Source organism: Sinocyclocheilus grahami, unplaced genomic scaffold (assembly GCF_001515645.1).
Source record: "Sinocyclocheilus grahami isolate Dianchi unplaced genomic scaffold, SAMN03320097.WGS_v1.1 scaffold344.1, whole genome shotgun sequence".
In the NCBI taxonomy this organism is placed as follows: domain Eukaryota; kingdom Metazoa; phylum Chordata; class Actinopteri; order Cypriniformes; family Cyprinidae; genus Sinocyclocheilus; species Sinocyclocheilus grahami.
In genome coordinates, this window is record NW_015505523.1 from 2,867,714 (window position 1) to 2,886,679 (window position 18,966).

At 35.9% G+C, this 18,966-nt stretch overlaps 1 protein-coding gene across 4 annotated transcripts in view; it reads right to left on the minus strand.

Moving 5' to 3' along the window:
* The window catches only part of ankhd1 (ankyrin repeat and KH domain containing 1), a 67,013-nt gene that overhangs the window by 22,794 nt on the left and 25,253 nt on the right, over window positions 1-18,966 (minus strand). For 2 of the 4 annotated variants that reach the window (XM_016228850.1, XM_016228848.1), the window contains exons 3-7: window positions 14,936-15,089; window positions 5,987-6,143; window positions 5,543-5,690; window positions 3,058-3,205; window positions 2,659-2,892 (exon numbers count right to left, since the gene is read on the minus strand). In XM_016228850.1, coding sequence (XP_016084336.1) covers window positions 2,659-2,892; window positions 3,058-3,205; window positions 5,543-5,690; window positions 5,987-6,143; window positions 14,936-15,089 — 841 coding nt within the window. Of the gene's footprint in view, window positions 1-2,658; window positions 2,893-3,057; window positions 3,206-5,542; window positions 5,706-5,986; window positions 6,144-14,935; window positions 15,090-18,966 lie in introns of all 4 variants that reach the window. The other 2 variants (XM_016228849.1, XM_016228847.1) reach the window with 2 other exon arrangements.

An 18,966-nucleotide genomic window follows, 5' to 3' on the forward strand; every position in this document is an offset into this window, starting at 1 on the left:
TTTTTTTTTTTTTAAGTAACAGCTGAGCCGCTGCGCATCTCCATTCAAACACAGCGGTGATTCGTTTATGAATGAACTGTTTTTAAATGAATCTAGTGAGTCAATGATTAAATTACCCATTCATAAAGACAGTCATGTACTTCGTTCCTGAATGATTCAGCTGTTCGAACGAATCAATTGAATGAATGATTCAAAGATAAAATCAGTGACTTGACGCCAACTGCTGGCAGTTTTAGTTTATTTTTAAAGCATCTTTTCTGTTATTTAAATCATTTCTATATTCAAAATGTTATATTTAAAACATTAACCTCAACATGAAGTTATGAATTTAATTGCACTCATGCGACCTCTGAGCCTCATTTAACGTCTGAAAATACACCTACAAGCCAGAATGTTATATTTAAAACATTAACCTCAACATGAAGTTATGAATTTAATTGCACTCATGCGACATCTGAGCCTCATTTAACGTCTGAAAATACACCTACAAGCCACTTGTGTGTTCTTTTGTGCCATCTCTGTAGCACAAATTTATTTCTTAAATACTGATTTCATTTGATTGGTAACTTATTCTTATTCTACTTGTTTTTATTCTATTGTTTTAATTAGAAATGTTAAAAAGCTTATAAATATATTTTTTAGATTTTGACAAAAGATGACATTCTTTTAATAAAGTTAGAAAAATGGCATTACAAAGGTAAAAACAAAATTCCCTATAAATCACTTTAAGGAGTCAACTATCACCTCGTAATGGGAAGGTGAATGTTTGATTACTGATTAGAAGGTGCTCCTAAATTTTTGACCGTGCTCCTAAATTTTTTTAATTAGGAGCACAAGCACTCCTAAAAAAGAAAAGTATCCGTAGAGCCCTGATTATTTTATATATATATATATATATAAAATCATTATTTCCCCCCCCTCCCTCAAATGTAATTTATTCCTGTGATGCAAAGCTGAATTTTCAGCAACCATTACTTCGGTCTTCAGAGTCAAATAATTCTTCAGAAATCATTCTAATATGATGACTTGGTGCTTAATAAACATTTCTTTTCAAAAGAACAGCATTTAATTCAATTACAATTATTTTATGACAAAGATTTTTTTTCACGAGTATATGATTGACCTGAAGAATGAAAGCTAGGCTATATCATAACCTTGGAATAACACTTAAATTATAACACTTGGAAAATTATGAGCTTTATCACACTCATAGACAATAGGGGTGTGACAATACACTTAGCTCACAAGGTGAGACAAAATACAGATAATTGGTTCACTAGAACGAGACTGTTTTAATACTTTAAGAAATTTTCAAATGACAATATTTCTCTTTTAATCACAAAAAGTAAAACAATGCAGTTGTATTTTGAAATGTTTAAACTAATCTAGGGCTTAACTAATGATTATTTTGCTAATCAAGTAATCTACTGATTATTTTGACAACTGAGTAATTTTATGTTTTTTAGTAATACAAATAGAACTAATTGGAAAACAGGCTTTAATATGACTATTTATATATAAAGTAACGATGAGGCAATAATAATTGGCCTCAAATAAAGTATCAAAACCAAGTACATGGTTTTATTGAACAACACTGTTAAATACATAATGTAATATGCCTATATTATAACAAATACCTGCAGAGGGCACCAACGGCCTGGTGATGTTTCATGTGATTCAACGACCTTAAAAATCCACTTAATTTTAATATTTGGCCACATGCAAAGTCAGAAACTTTTATTTTGAAATCGTGATGTACAATAAATCGCATATTTAGAAATATGTTGATGTATTCTCCTGTGTTGGCATAGGTTTATCTATATTATTTTCCCGCAGCCAAACGCCGCATGCCGGAGATCCGGCACGGTGCCGGAGAACTTTAAGCCCTGCATAAGGATGTCGTTACCTTGACAAAATCTCGTGACCACGACATATGTCGTTCCCACTAATTAATATCTCGTGGCCATGACATATCATATTTGTTATTATGTCATGGCCACGACATGCCCCCTCCCGGTCTTCGTAGTTTACGTTCAGCATGCACACACTGTTTACAGAACGTAAACAATAATGATTACGTCGATTACATTCTGGGGTACTCTCCAAAATGGCGGAAGAAGGTAACTTGAGGAGAAGGATTGTTGAATCAATTGTTATTTTTGTTTTCACATTTTTGGGTGAACTAACCCTTATAAACTTCCATGAAATAAAATAATTTATTTATAGAAAAAAAATCTTACTGCCCCCAAACATTCGAACAGTAATGTACATGTAAAAAGCATATTTTAAATAAACTACAATATGCATGTTTTTCATCTATTAAGGTTATTCTCTATTGGAAACACGAGCCATTTATTACAATGCAATTTGGTAAAATTATCTTCTGTCTGCATTTAATATAGCCATATTCACACTTTCAATGTGCAGATATACATGAATGATCAATTACAGTTGAAATTCTGTAAAAAGCTTTCTATAAGACCCAAAATTCTAATTAATACAGCCATATGGCTACTATTCATATTCAATACCCAAAAACCAAAAAAGTTTTCTTAATCTGGTTTTGGCAACATTGTACTTGGATAATCAATCAGAATAATACCATATTCTGATTACCATCTTGTGTATGTAAACACTGTATGATACAATGGGACGCACCTTTATAGCAAGCGAGTGTGAGTGCGCTCTCCTTAAACTCATTGGAGTGTGTGTTGATTCCAGCGCCATACTCCAGGAGCACACGAGAGACCTCCACGTGGCCTGCACTGGCAGCCTCCATTAGCGGAGTGTGACCGTTCTCGTTGTGATCTTCAATGTTAGCACCCTCCTTCAACAACACCTTTACTACATCCAGGAAGCCTCCAGCACAGGCATATGTCAAGGCTGTGTTACCTGAAAGAAAGGGGAAGACAACGGATGAACAAGGTGTGTTTGCAAGCACAAGGTTTGTTTGTTGGCTTGCACAAGGGTGAAAATGTACTTTACTCTTTTTGGTCCATTCAAGTACACCTACTGTTGTTTTCATTTTATTTATTTATTTAAAAAAAAAAGTTATACCTGTCGAGGACTGTGCGTTAACGTCGGCTCCGTGCACTAGGAGCAGTTTGACGATGTCAACGTAACCACCGCTTGCAGCAGCCATAAGCGGCGTAATGTCTCCTTTGATCCCTCTGTCCTCCACGTTAGCATGCATGGCCAGCAAGACCTACAACCAGTCAAACTCATATCAACAGATGTTTTTTCGCAAACAATCACAGTGCATGCTTATACTAAAACTGAAAATTAAAGGTAAAGCATGTAATTTCTTCACCACTAGCAGCACCATAAGCAATTGCAATCAAAAATGGGAGAATTGGTCTGAAAATAAAGATCCTCCAGATACTGATGTTGCATCAAGAAGCTAGATCCTTACGTATTAAAAAAAACACTTGTTTGTTAATTTGTGTATGACTTTATTTAAACAAAACTTGCTGCACATACATATACACACAAATATTAGAAATAATTAAATATTCATAAATGAAACCTTACATCTGAGGTATCAATATTAAGGATACTGGCCCTGATAATACTAGTTAAGTAAAAAAAAATTGTATAGCACTTTTAACAATATACACTTTCAAAGCAGCTTTACAGAAAAATGTTAGTTATAGTATTTTTCTTTTTAATAATGTTAATGTTTAGAATGGTAAATCATTCAATTGAAAATAAAAATTTCCTGATTCTTTTTATGAGGCTCATATATGCCTTTTGAAGAAAAAAGATAGAGATGTTACAGAGCCCTCTAGCTACAGGCCAATAAGTCTTCTTAATTGCGATCAAAAAGTGATTGCCAAAATTTTGGCCACGCGATTGAATAAACGTGGCCTCGTTAATTCATACAGATTCTTGGATGTTCTGACCCTACATTAGCATTAACACATTCTCAGCAATTGTCTCTTATGTTTGGTATGGTTGTAGCTAAAAGGGTGATTTTGATGGATTGGAAGTCCTCTTTACATCCCAGTTTTCATAAATGGTTGGCGGAGATGGTTGCCGCCCTTAAGCTCGAAAGGATTCGCTTTTCCAAGATCGATGCTTCTAAAAAATTTGATCAAATCTGGGGCCCCTTCATTAGGTATCTTTTTAGGAGTTGAATGGATAGCTTCTCGGTTTTATTCCTTCACTCCATCTTTAACGTTTTGTTTGTTTGATTACGTATGTCTTTGTTTAAGGTGTATATTTTTAATTGTATCTGGTGCCTGTTCGTGGGGGTAGGTGGGGGGTCTCTTGTTTTTTTCCTTTTTTTGAGTATAGTATATTTTTTGTATACATTTTGTGAGACTTTTATTTGTTTTGTGTTTATATAAAAACTGTATAATAATAATGTTATTGTTTGTAATATTTAATTTGATCAAATCTGGGGCCCCTTCATTAGGTATCTTTTTAGGAGTTGAATGGATAGCTTCTCGGTTTTATTCCTTCACTCCATCTTTAACGTTTTGTTTGTTTGATTACGTATGTCTTTGTTTAAGGTGTATATTTTTAATTGTATCTGGTGCCTGTTCGTGGGGGTAGGTGGGGGGTCTCTTGTTTTTTTCCTTTTTTTGAGTTTTTTGTGTATAGTACATTTTTTGTATACATTTTGTGAGACTTTTATTTGTTTTGTGTTTATATAAAAACTGTATAATAATAATGTTAATGTTTGTAATATTTATAATATTTTTGCCCATAGTCAGATTTAGCAGATTAGAGCTAGAATATAATATAGCATATTTGGCAATGGTACAAGCAATCAAGCAGTTGAGATTTGTTAAATATGCCCCTGAACCACAAAACCAGTCATAAGGGTCAAAATTTTCATCATCTGAAAGCTGAATTGAGCTGAAGTGTTCCATTGATGTATGGTTTGTTAGGAAAGGACAATATTTGGCCAAGACACAACTATTTGAAAATCAGGAATCTGAGGGTGCAAAAAAAAATCTGAATATTGAGAAAATCCCCTTTAAAGTTATATAATGAAGTCCTTAGCAACGCATATTACTAATCAAAAATTAAGTTTTGATGTATTTACGGAAGGAAATTTACAAAATATCTTCATGGAACATGATCTTTACTTAATATCCTAATGATTTTTGGCATAAAAGAAAAATCGATCATTATGACCCGCACAATGTTTTGTTGGCTATTGCTACAAATATACCCGTGCTACTTATGACTGGTTTTGTGGCCCAGGGTCCCATATAGAGAGCTGTGTGGTAATATAATTTATATTTTCCAACTATATAAATAATCACACAGCTGAAAACTGCAATATTGCTACCAGTTTGAATGAGAAACGGCAGATAGGAATAATTTCCAAAATGATTTTTAAAATGGTCTTTTTCCTAATTCAGTTCAGTGTCACTTCAGGTGCAGAAATTACACACAACCTTCACATCTCAATTATTTATTTAATTTTAATTATTTAATTTACTTTTATTTATTATTTATACAAGTGAGGAGTTGTTGTTTCGGTCATCAGCTTCAGGATTGGAAGTGTGTTTGACTCTGTACACAGTACCTGTGCGAGTTCATAGTATCCAGCTGAGCAGGCCAGACACAGCAGGCTCTCGCCCTCCTCTGTGTGTTCGTTGACGCTGCGTCCCTCGTCTAGCAGCTTCCGCACTGCATTCACGTCGCCGTCCGAGCAGGCCTCAGCCAGGCTACGGCTAAAAATAACCAGACTACTACAATTACTGCGATTGTGCAGGCGAAGCTAAGCTAACTACTCTAACTGAAGGCTCGTGCAGGAGCAAGAAGTCTTACACAGCTGCTTGTCTAATTACAGAGGTTTCAAAATATGCTGTGTGCTTTAAACATTCAGTGATCATTAAAACACATACTTAACAGTGCTTAGCTTTTAGCCTTAACAATGAAGTAATTCTTGCTGGTTGAACATGAATGTTGCATCATGATGTGTGGACACAGGTGGGGAAATCATGTGTGCGTGAGAAAAGATGCCTACTTGTCGGCCTGGCTGGCGTTGAGCGTGTTTTCGGCCCTCATGCGGGTGAGGGCGGCGGCGGCCTCGTCCAGCGCGCAACTCACCGACGACGTCAAGCGGCGTAACACCTCTGGATCTGCAAAGGCTTTGCCATCGGCAGTGGAGAGTTTACCAATGCCTGTAGCATCCAGCCCACACCAGCACAACACGCCATCCAGCAAGAACAAACGCATCCATGGTTAGTACAGGCTCAACACGCTCACACACACAGGAAATACAATGGCTAGTTAGCCATTTCACACCATGCAGTTTTAGTAATGTTTTAACTTCAAAATTTTAATGCTCCTACAGAGTTCAAGAATGGCATAACACTGTAAATGCTCAAAGAAATTATGTTGATGGTGACCAATGAAAGAAAAAAGGCTGGTTATCAAATGACTACTAATCAAATTGCTACTAGAGGTTGACCGATATAGCATTTTCTGTCATTATTCCAATAACTTAATAGTTTGTCAAACATACATACAGAATGTGTTATTCCTAGGGGTGTGCGATATTGACAAAAAATTATATCTCGATATTTTCTGGGATTTTATCGATAACGATAATTAGACAATATTTTGCTGAGTGTGTTGACGGCTGACTCCTAATGTTTTTAATATTCTTCATATTCTGTGTGGTGGTCAGTTCATACTGATAGAAATTAATCTTTTCCAATAAGTTTAAACTGATTTTTGCATTTTATGGGCATTTTTACCTTTATAAAGCAATTTTTTCTAAAAGTGTCCATTATCTTTTGAGTCAAATTCTTACATTTAATCAGGGAATTAGAATAAGACGACATTTGGGCTGTTACCAAGCAAATTAAATCAACACAGAAGCTGCATCTGAAGTGGCATTTAGATGTATTTACACATGCATTTTGTTTAATGCAAGACATGAATGCATTTAACCTGCAATTACAAATGCATAAATAATGTTTTGATATCACGCACACGCCTCTCGCGTGCGTGCGCACACACACACACACACACACACACACACACACACACACACACACACACAGCTCTCTTGCTCGCGCGCGCACGCACACACAATGCGCAAAACTCCACATTTGAAGTCAATAGCAAATACTTAAACATAACAGTAGCCGCTTCAGAAGCGCCAGATTGTCATAGCAAAGTCAGAATTACCTCCTCTCCTTGGTTCATGAAACGGTCGTCCATAAAATGTATTGCTGTTCTGTTGCAAGTAATCTTAAAGATTCCTAAATGCATCTACTTCCGGAAGGCCAAATAAAGTGCTTTTGCTTTCGCCTAGAAACACACAGCGTCTCCCTGACATGGCTGCTTCAACACTAACTGCGGTTACTGAAACCATGCCTTCTTTCTTTGCGTGCACATTTGGGCGTCATTATGCAAATATTCCCACATAGTCACCTAGATATGTGGGGGCATGTTAGAACGAGCCGTTTTAGGGGGGCGTGGCAGAGTCTCAACTTTGATAAAGAATATCTCTTTGGTTTTGAGACTTTAGTCTTTGCAACTTCAGGGATCTTATCTATGCACAATCAGCTTGTAACACTCCAAAGAGAAAGGAAAACTTGATCGCATCATATGACCCCTTTAAAACCGCCAGCAGGTGGCAGCAAATCACTGTTAATAAGTGAGTCATTGCGATTGATCCGAATCATTTAAACGGTTGATTCATTCAAGAACGAAACACCGTCATGTTGCTCAGAGACACAAAACAGCACTGTGGCTGTATTCGGAATGATTTTTGTTGGCGAAATAGAGCAAAAACAAGCAATATGGTGTCTAAAACGTAAGTCTCTTAATTAACTTATTGTTTATTGAATTCAATGTCACATTTGTAATCATGTAATCAATTTTTGGAGAAAAACGGCACTCTTCGTGTGAAATTGAATAACTATATGAAGTGGTATAAATATATACATTTTCTGCCATCATGTCTTGAATTTGTGATCATTCTAAATGCATTTTAATAGACTGAATCATGCGTGCGCTCTGTAGGGATGTTTTGAATGGGTTTTTGCAAAATACTCGATAATGTCAAATCGCACATCGTTAAAACACCAATTACGATATTATCGCAGACAATATATATCGCACACCTCTAGTTATTCCTTAGTCTTTTTATACCCCTGTATGCCTGTGATGGCATAGAGCAGGGGTACTCAAGTTCAGAGGCCAAGCGAGCTGCATTTAAACCACATAAAATGTGAAGGGCCACAAATTACAATTTGCATCATCAGACTAAGACAATATTAGCAGATTTACTGATTTAGAAATGCAGTTTATTACTTATCTAAGTCTTGCTTGTCTTTAAAATAACACTGAACAATTTTTTTAACGAGTAAAAAAAAACTGCTATTTGTTTAAAATACATTTCTTTCATACCAAGTAAAATTTGAATCCATTAATGTATTTATTGACATATCACTTACTGATATAAAATTATAATTTAACTTAATTTGAAGTATTTCTTAATATTATGCCTAAAATGTGTTTTAATATCACTGTTAATAAGGATTGTATGGCTTCTGTATAATATCGGTCTTTAAAATGCAAGATATTTATAGTGTACCTGAAGTATACTTGCATAGTTCAACTTTAGCACAATCAAATATATTTCATTATATCTTTAGTTGGACTTCAGCACTCCTTCCACACAATTAAAATGCATTAAGCACAAAAGTAGTTGTTCCGAATTTAGCAGACTATAGGTATACCATTTTAGTATCCAAAAGTACAATTGCAGGGTATTTTTTATTAAGCACATAAATATGTAAATGCATTTGTAGAATTAAAAAAAAAAGTATACGTTCTGGATGCTGAACCTCACTGACCACATCTTTGATGCTTTATCTGAAATTAAAGCCATTTATTTGTTTACATTACATGTTTACATTACATGTGGATAAATGACCAACTAGCGATGTACGATTCTGGATAAACTGGAGAATCATGACTGTATTTTAAAAATAGATATCACTATTCTCCCGCCATGATTCTGAGAGAAAAAAGAGACACCTAAACAAAAGAGTTTCTAGTAAATATTGCTGCAGTCTATTTATAAAATACAATATTTAACGAATTGTTAAAAAAAATTAAGTTGAACAAATTATGCAATGAATTGCTCAAGGACTTCACTTGTTTCATTCCTGAATGAATCAGTTTTTTTTAACGAATCTCTTTTTTTTATGTCACTTATCTCCACCTGCTGGCATTACGTTGTAATTGATAAAATCTTTATTTGAAGCGTCGTCACTTTCAAAAAGGTGATTTATTCTATTTTGATCGCTACTGTAGACAGCAGTTTATATCCGAACTATAAACTTTTTATTCCAGTACTTCTGTGATTATTTGAATGTTTGTAACAGAAATAGCGAGACAAAAGACTTTGTAAAGATGTTCTCTCTGATTAGCAGCAGTGTGAACGCTGATTTAATAGGCTTTAATAGACATATAGCTGAATCCTGTCATTTATGAACAAGATTGCGTGGGTGATTGAATCAGTTCGCGATCTGGCTATTTATTTAAATATCTAACAGTATACGACAGTAAACCCGAGACATGACAATATCTGGTTTATCGGTGTTCTTCAAGCCATCTCTGGCTTTTTCATAATAATAAAGTATATATATATAATCCATGCTAATCGACGTAGCCTTTATTACCGTATAGAATTATCTGCCTCATTCTGTGACAAAAGGCACACATCAGATCACAAAATGAAGTTATTTCAAACACTCGACTGATGTTGTGCAGTAAAATCATGTCCTCTTTTGTTGGACAATGCTTCTCTTTTAGTTGTTTGGGGCGTGTTGCCGTTTAATTGCACGTTAGTGACAGTGCTTGCAGACATCGAGCAACTTTTACTACTGCGATTGTAAACATTTAATTAATAAAATCAAACTGCCTAATATTTTGAGCGCAAATTGTAATAAAAATACATGAATCTTCAGCATGACGGGGGCCACAAAATTAATGCAGACGGGCCGCCTGTTGAGTACCCCAGGCATAGAGGCTACAGGAGTCTAAATGCAACGATAGAAATGTGCACAAAACATGATTTCTAACTAGAATTTGTTAAATAAATAACTGGGAATTTTTTAAATTCTCAATAAAATTAGACTTGTGTGGAATAAGTAGGCTCACATGTGCCTGTAAGAGCAGGAAATATTGCATAAGTATGTGTGTGCGAGTAAGTGTGAGGTCTTATATCAATAATCTCTGTGTGTGTGTGTGTGTGTGTGTGTGTGTCAGAGAACTGTGAGAAAATAAGAGACCAGCAAGTTTATATAAACTAGGGCAGGGTAATGGCAAATACCTCATGATACAATACACTACCATTAAAAACCTTTTGGGGTCAGTAAGATTTTTTTTTAAAGAAATTAATATTTTGAAATTCATAACTAATTGAACTGATATCAGAATAAAGACATTTTTACATATTTTTACAACAGATTTCTATGTCAAATGAACAAAAAATGCTTTACAGTTTCCTCCAAAAAATGCTAAGTAGCACAACTAATTTTTAACATTGAGTAATGTTTCTTAAGCATATAAGAATGATTTCTGAAGGAACATGTGACACTAAAAACTGGAGAAACGGATGCTGAAAATTCAACTTTACAATTACAGGAATAAGTTGCATTATTTAAAATATAATGAAATGAAAATGTAGCAGTATTTGCTTTCCTATGAAAGCCTAGGATGAAGCAGAACAGATAATGCTCGTGGTAGCAGGTAAACCACGTGGCATGGAGGTGTTCAGTCACAATAGTGCGGTGCAGATGGAATGAAAACACGTCCAAGCGTGTGTAAACAGTAGGTAACTTATGAACAGCATAATAAGTGCACAATCAAGTGAAAGAAAGACAATACGACAGCGAACAGACACAAATGACCAAACAAAGACATATGTCCACAAGCTCTGCACAGATGGAGAAAGCAACAGAGATGCTCATAGGCACAAGTGAAGACATGCATACAGACAGTACACAAGTGTACTAAAGGCCAGTGCTGAGTCATGAGTGAGGCTGCTGCTGCTGTATGGAAATTCATTGTTGCCACTAATCTCCCCTTTGGTTACTCTGCGAGATAACTATCCGCTCATGGGGAAGGGCAGGCCGGTGTAGAGAATCAGGCCTAGCATGCTGGGCCTCACCCAAACCAACTCATCCCAAACAAGCACACACAATGGCATAACGCACAGACTAGGTCAACAGAACATGGCAAAACTTGGTGCCAAGTACCACCAGCTTCCCAGTTTATAAAACGTTATGAAATGCTCTGCACACAAACCATGTGACACTGACCCTTAGCCCTCCCAAGACCCTTTACGCAGTGCTGTAGATCATTAACATGTCAGCACTCACATGCAACGCAAGCTCACTCTGGGCCATAAGGACTAGAAACGCTACAGGATGTAAAGCATGTAAAAATAAACCGGTTTTAAGGATTTGCAGGGCTATATGAAGCTCTAACTCTCCGAATACAGATATTTCTGCATGTGAACTCAAACTGCCTGCGCTGCTCAATCAGTAGTAGATCTATATATACTGTAATCATGAACTCTTTAGCCAAGGGACCCAGATGCAGCACTTTGTTTCTATTCATAATAAATGCCACACGTAAGAGAAACAGATTAACACTTTGCTATGTAGCTTTTAAAAAGAAGAGCTTTTTTTGTTAGGGCTACTTCTTGCAAAAATTTTGAAAATCAATGATTATTTCCTCAGTGAATTGGATATTCATCTTACCCAATGCTCGCTTTTAAACAATGTGCAAAATGAAATCATTATAATACTTTCTACATATATACACACAAAAAAATTTTTTTTTTTTACACAATTATTTACACTGTTCAAAAAGTTTGAGGTCAGGAAAATTCTTTAATTGAGCAAATCAGCATATTAGAATGGTTTCTGAAGGATCATGTGACACTTCAGACTGGAATAATGGCTGAAAACTTTGTCAGCCATTTTTTTATTTAGTCTTAGTCCTGTGTCAAATTTACTATTTATCATATTTAGTCAACCTTGTCCTGTTTTTGTTTAGTCAAGTTTTAGTCTGAGCATGTCTGAGCATTTTAGTCTAGTTTTAGTCAACGAAAAGTCACATTTTCATTAGGGGTGTGAACCTACACTGGTCTCACGGTTCGGTTCGATTACGATTATCATGTCATCGATTCAGTTCAATTCGATATCACGATGCATCACAATGCATTGACGATGCACTGCATCCTCAATTTTCAATTTTACTTCACATATATACAATTTTGTCAATAAATACAAGCAGTCAGATATATTAACTGTACCTGACATGGTTTCTCAAGTTAGTGGTATTACCCCCTGCATATTTTATTGCGCGTGACATGATTTACACACAACGTGTCTTCTCCGGGTCGTGCTTACCAGGATGTTCATAAAAGTCGAAATGTGGCCAGATGTCGGCTTTTAAAGTAGTTGGAGCATTTTTAATTACTCACACTCGTCTCCCTCCGCCACTAGGCGCGTTCGATTTGAAGCGGCACTGCACAGAATGATCAGTGTATGACAAACCGCGAGAGCGATTCGAAAGCATAAGGATCCGTCTGCTCTCTTATTGCTCTCGCGGTACTTGATGTCATACACTGATCATTCTGAGCAGCGGCACTTCAAGCCGAACGTGCCAGTATGCTACCGCGACAAATGACGTCAGAAAAGCGTCAGTACATTATAATCGGTTATGGTCTATTACTGAACCGATACCGAATTGTGTAAAGCATGTAAAAATAAACCGGTTTTAAGGATTTGCAGGGCTATATGAAGCTCTAACTCTCCGAATACAGATATTTCTGCATGTGAACTCAAACTGCCTGCGCTGCTCAATCAGTAGTAGATCTATATATACTGTAATCATGAACTCTTTAGCCAAGGGACCCAGATGCAGCACTTTGTTTCTATTCATAATAAATGCCACACGTAAGAGAAACAGATTAACACTTTGCTATGTAGCTTTTAAAAAGAAGAGCTTTTTTTGTTAGGGCTACTTCTTGCAAAAATTTTGAAAATCAATGATTATTTCCTCAGTGAATTGGATATTCATCTTACCCAATGCTCGCTTTTAAACAATGTGCAAAATGAAATCATTATAATACTTTCTACATATATACACACAAAAAAATTTTTTTTTTTTACACAATTATTTACACTGTTCAAAAAGTTTGAGGTCAGGAAAATTCTTTAATTGAGCAAATCAGCATATTAGAATGGTTTCTGAAGGATCATGTGACACTTCAGACTGGAATAATGGCTGAAAACTTTGTCAGCCATTTTTTTATTTAGTCTTAGTCCTGTGTCAAATTTACTATTTATCATATTTAGTCAACCTTGTCCTGTTTTTGTTTAGTCAAGTTTTAGTCTGAGCATGTCTGAGCATTTTAGTCTAGTTTTAGTCAACGAAAAGTCACATTTTCATTAGGGGTGTGAACCTACACTGGTCTCACGGTTCGGTTCGATTACGATTATCATGTCATCGATTCAGTTCAATTCGATATCACGATGCATCACAATGCATTGACGATGCACTGCATCCTCAATTTTCAATTTTACTTCACATATATACAATTTTGTCAATAAATACAAGCAGTCAGATATATTAACTGTACCTGACATGGTTTCTCAAGTTAGTGGTATTACCCCCTGCATATTTTATTGCGCGTGACATGATTTACACACAACGTGTCTTCTCCGGGTCGTGCTTACCAGGATGTTCATAAAAGTCGAAATGTGGCCAGATGTCGGCTTTTAAAGTAGTTGGAGCATTTTTAATTACTCACACTCGTCTCCCTCCGCCACTAGGCGCGTTCGATTTGAAGCGGCACTGCACAGAATGATCAGTGTATGACAAACCGCGAGAGCGATTCGAAAGCATAAGGATCCGTCTGCTCTCTTATTGCTCTCGCGGTACTTGATGTCATACACTGATCATTCTGAGCAGCGGCACTTCAAGCCGAACGTGCCAGTATGCTACCGCGACAAATGACGTCAGAAAAGCGTCAGTACATTATAATCGGTTATGGTCTATTACTGAACCGATACCGAATTGTCCTCGTCTGCATCACAGAAACTATTAATTTCGACAACCCTAATTTTCTTCATGCTGTATAATGGTTAAACTGATAAATATGTAGAGTGAGTATGTGCATGGTTGCCAGATTACAATTAAGTAAAACACCAGGCAGAAAATTTATGCTTTTAACAGAATTGCTCCTATTTGTGGATTTGAAATCTTGGTATCTGGCAACCGCAAACATGAAAGCTCGCGTAGTAGCGGTACAGCAGTCAGTTATGTTTTGTCCTCTTTTTTCGACAATTTAGTCTCATCTTTTATTTTCAATGACACGGTGTTGATATAGTCACAGTTATTGTTTATTGATCTTATGGTCTTATTTTATCAAACATTTTATCAGTTTTCATTAACGAAATTAACATTACTGAAAAATTCACAATTGATAATATTTCACAATGTTTCGATTTCTTCAAGAAATAAATGCAGCGTTGAGCATTAGACAATGCTTTCAAAAACATACAATTCTGACCAACCACAAACATTTGAATGGTAGTGTATAAAAGGTTACAATATAAAGTAATTATAAAAAAGTAATCAAATGCATTTTTTATAGAAATGTTCTCTGTGCACAGTTATGAAATTCTTCATTGATTATTTTTATTGATTATAATAAGTTAGTTGTTGCAGCCCTAATTATTTACGGATATTTACAATTCTGTGGGCATTTTGTGGCAACAAATTCCAACAAAAAGCAATTCAGAGGATCTTTGCTCTAAAGTCTACAACACAGAAATAAACACAAACAGAAGTTGTGAGCACATGCACGCAGAGACACAGGATAGATCATTAGGCTTAATACGATCACATCAGGGTCGGCCGAAGGATATACCTGCTGCTTCTAATAATGCCTCGAGCCGGGCCTGTGTTTCTGGGTCTACTGTTCTGAGGTCGGCTCCGTCTGCTGCGCTGGATAGGAGCAGCTCTGAAGCGGTCTTTAGTACGGGGTTATCCAGATCCTCCTGGTCTAGTATGAACGATTCCACCTGCATGGAAAGATGCAATGTCAGCAACTGTGCTCATATTATTTACCAAACAAGAAAAATAGCAAAGGAAGTGGTCTTGCACACTTCTCTATGCATTAAAATGAACTTAAATGCAACTTCAATTAGTCTGAAGACAGAACGAGTTTCTTGAAAATACTGGGCAATACTTGTGACTGTTAGAATCTGCAGACTATGGCCTGACTTGTGAAAAATGTATACGGTTTGCTCCAGTGAACACAGCGACGCCACAGCATGACAATACCATACATCAGGAAGTGCTGAAAGACTCACAAGAGCCTCACAATGATCCTGCAATGACCAGTGGATACAAAGTACAGTCATACACTCATTGACACAAAGCAATTTTTTCTAGTAAAGACACAAACTTCAGTAACTTTTCAAGACTTCCAGTTGAATCACATGCATTTAAATCTGATTAATTGGCATAATCAACATTTGCTGAGAAATTACTCTGAATGGAAGTTCAAATTCAAAGTAAACAAAGTACTAAATAGACATGAAAAAAAAAAAAAAAAGACTGGGTAAATTGAAAAGTAGTTCATTTCATTCTTTTGTACGGTCCAGCTGTCTTTGAAAAGAAGAATGTGTCCCGCTTTCTGTATGTGTGTTTTGATGAAGTGCATCGCCTGTAGTAGCAGCAGCTGAGGCTGGACTGACTGCAGAGCTCATAAAAAATGGTTAAGTATACTTCAGTTTTGACATAAAGGCCTAGGGTATGTATACCGCAGCAGTACAGAAAATGTTATAGTGCGTGCAAATTACTGTTAATTTCATTAACGAAGACTATGACAAAAAAAGTTTGTTGACTAGCTTTTTTTCCATGACTAAGACGAGACAACAATAAGGTCAATAAACGATAACTAAGTCTATATCAACATGCAATTTCGCTGCCGAAATAAGAAGAGACTAAAATGTATTCAAAAAGATAAAAACTTTACCAAAAACCTCTTTTTATTTGTCAAAAAAGGAGACAATGTTATTGCAGAATGCTCTACACACCTCTACTACGTGAGCTTTCATGAGTGTGGTTGCCAGATATAAAGAGTTCTAATCCCCGAATCAGAGCTTCATGTTATGTTATGTTAAATTCATAAATTTTCTGCCCGGTGTGTTTTGCTTATTTTAAGCTATCTGGCAACCATGCGCACGCGCTCGCTCCTCATTGCGGAAGCGCCGCCGCAGATGATCTGAAAAACAAACAAGCTGGAGTTTAGCGATCTAAATGAAAGCGTCATTCAGCCGGTCAGTGTTCTGTCATGAGATCTCACTATGATCACGGAATAAATACACTTACTCAATCGCTGTTGTTTTAACAGAGAAATAGACAATTGCAATTATGGAATTACTAGGAATTTCACCGTTATATTTGTTAGTTTGTTTTAGCTGTTTTCATAATGTAGACAGAGAGATTGCATAAGTCTTTGGTGTTGATTTATATAATAAAAAGCCTATAATAAATCAGTACACTAGATGAGGTAAAATACACCATGTATGTGTCCACATTCTATTGATTTGTGCTTACTAGAGAAAGTGCAATACCTGAAATGCAAAAGTAAATTTCTCAAATGACAACAATTACGATTATAATTGAGAATTTTTTTATTTATCAGTTTAACATTATACAGAATGACGAAAATGTGACTAATATTTCATTGACTAAAAAACCTGACTAAAATGCTCATACATTTCATTGAATAAACAAAAACAGGACAAGTTTGTCTAAATATGATAACTAAAATGTAGATTTGAATAAGACTAAAACTAAATTAAAAATGGCTGCCAAAATTAATACTGCTGTACAGTTAATTAATAATAATGTTATTGCTAAAATGTCAAGTTTTCATTGACTAAAACTAGACTAAAATGTTGAGACTTTTAGTCGACTAAAACTTGACAAACTAAATAGGATAAGGTTGACTAAATATGATAAAAACTAACAAGGACATTTTAGCCCTGGACTAAGACTAAGACTAAAATTAAAGTAGCTGACAAAATTAACACTAGTGCAAATACTGGTGGTCGACACGATAGAAAGAAAGTTTATAGAAATAGAAAGATAGAAATATTGAAGTTATGTCCAGTGATAGAAAGTTTTGTCCAGTGTCTGCACTAGGCCTGCACGAATGCACGATTAATCGAATGCGATTGTCATGCACATGTCAGTAAAGCCGGTTCTGTGATTAGTAGTAAATCTCCATCCCCTGCTTTTAGATGGAGCAGCATTTACTACACAGAGCTGTAGTTCACTGACAAGCTACGCAAATGATTATTTTTTTAAATATGCAAATGATATAATTGTATGATTATGAAATCGAAGAAATCGTTCGCGATAATGACAGTTGTTTGCATAGCCGTAATGGAGATAACGAAAATATCTGAAGACTATTATGAAAATGTTAAAAATAAAAATGACATGAAAACCGGTCTATGAAAACATGAACACATGATTACACTGTTAAATTATGATTATGATGCAGCAATGTTTTTTAAAAAAGAAGCATCTAAATGACACATCTTATGACAATAATCAGATAACTAAGATACATGATGTAACATTACAATCTGCAATAAAGGATGCAAATTCCAGTGAACTTTTAAGTTACACGCTATAGCGAGTGAGAGAGAGCTCCCTCTGTGATGCGCTTTCATGACAGCGTGCTAAAACACGGACATAGAAAGCAGACAAAATTTACTATAGATTTCATTGTGCAAAGTTCTAATTATAATGGTATGTTTATGAAATGCCAGTGAACTTTTAAGTTACGTGCTATAGCGAGAGAGAGTGAAAGAGAGAGCTCCCGCCATGATGCCATCTCAAAATAACATTTGAGATGGTCATAAATGTTAATATCCCAAAGCATCCACTATTAGATTAACAACCCTCTACATTGCGAGTAAATCACTCAAGATATTCGACTAAATCTTCACACTGAGCGACTAAATTATGTCTAATATTAGCCACTGGCTAATAAATTATCAGATTTTACTCGCCAGTGTGTGAGTTGGAGGCTAAGTATACAAGTTTAGCACAGATATATTTTCACTCACAGAACACTCTGACTGAGCGCTTCAGAGTTTCACTCTCCGTCAAGCGATCAGTGTTATTTTTCAGTTCATCTGAATGGATGCGCAGCACACCTGTATTTGACGTACCGTAAACTCTAGTGTGAAGGCGCACGACTCGCTGTCGCACACGCAAAGAAAGAGAGTGAGAGAGTCTTACATAACATGCAGAACTGATGCGCTACATGTAAACGATATTCTTTGTTGTATTTTCCTGTCAAAAGAATGGAGTTCCTTTGGAACTTTTCAGATTTAAAGAACTGCCGGGTTTTCCGGTAGTGGGCGGAACTAATGCACAAACGACAAATCTCATTGGCTCTCTTCTCACATCTATATTTTGGACCGCATGCTGTGGCAAGCAAAACAATCAGAGCTCAGGGTGCCGCCCAAAGTGCTGCTATAACCAAATCAGAAAATAAATAATTTTTTCCACGATCATCGTTTTCATGATGGATCGTCATTGTCACGGCAGAGTACTCGATCGCTGTTGCACATCCCTAACGTGAACACTGAATTCTGTTCACTTCTACATCTACTTGTGCCTGAAATGACACATTCGCGCAAAATTATGTCAAAATGCATGTCTCTTAGGTAGGGATGTGCGGATCTAGTCGACTAGTTGACTAAACGGTACAGCTCCTAGTAGTCGACACTGAAAACAATAGTCGATTACACGACAAAAATAAAACAAAAACATGATTTTATCATTCAAATTACCATCATTTTAACATTGCATTTAAAACATTTTAAATAACAAGTTAAAATAAAACGTTTGAAAAATAATACATTATTT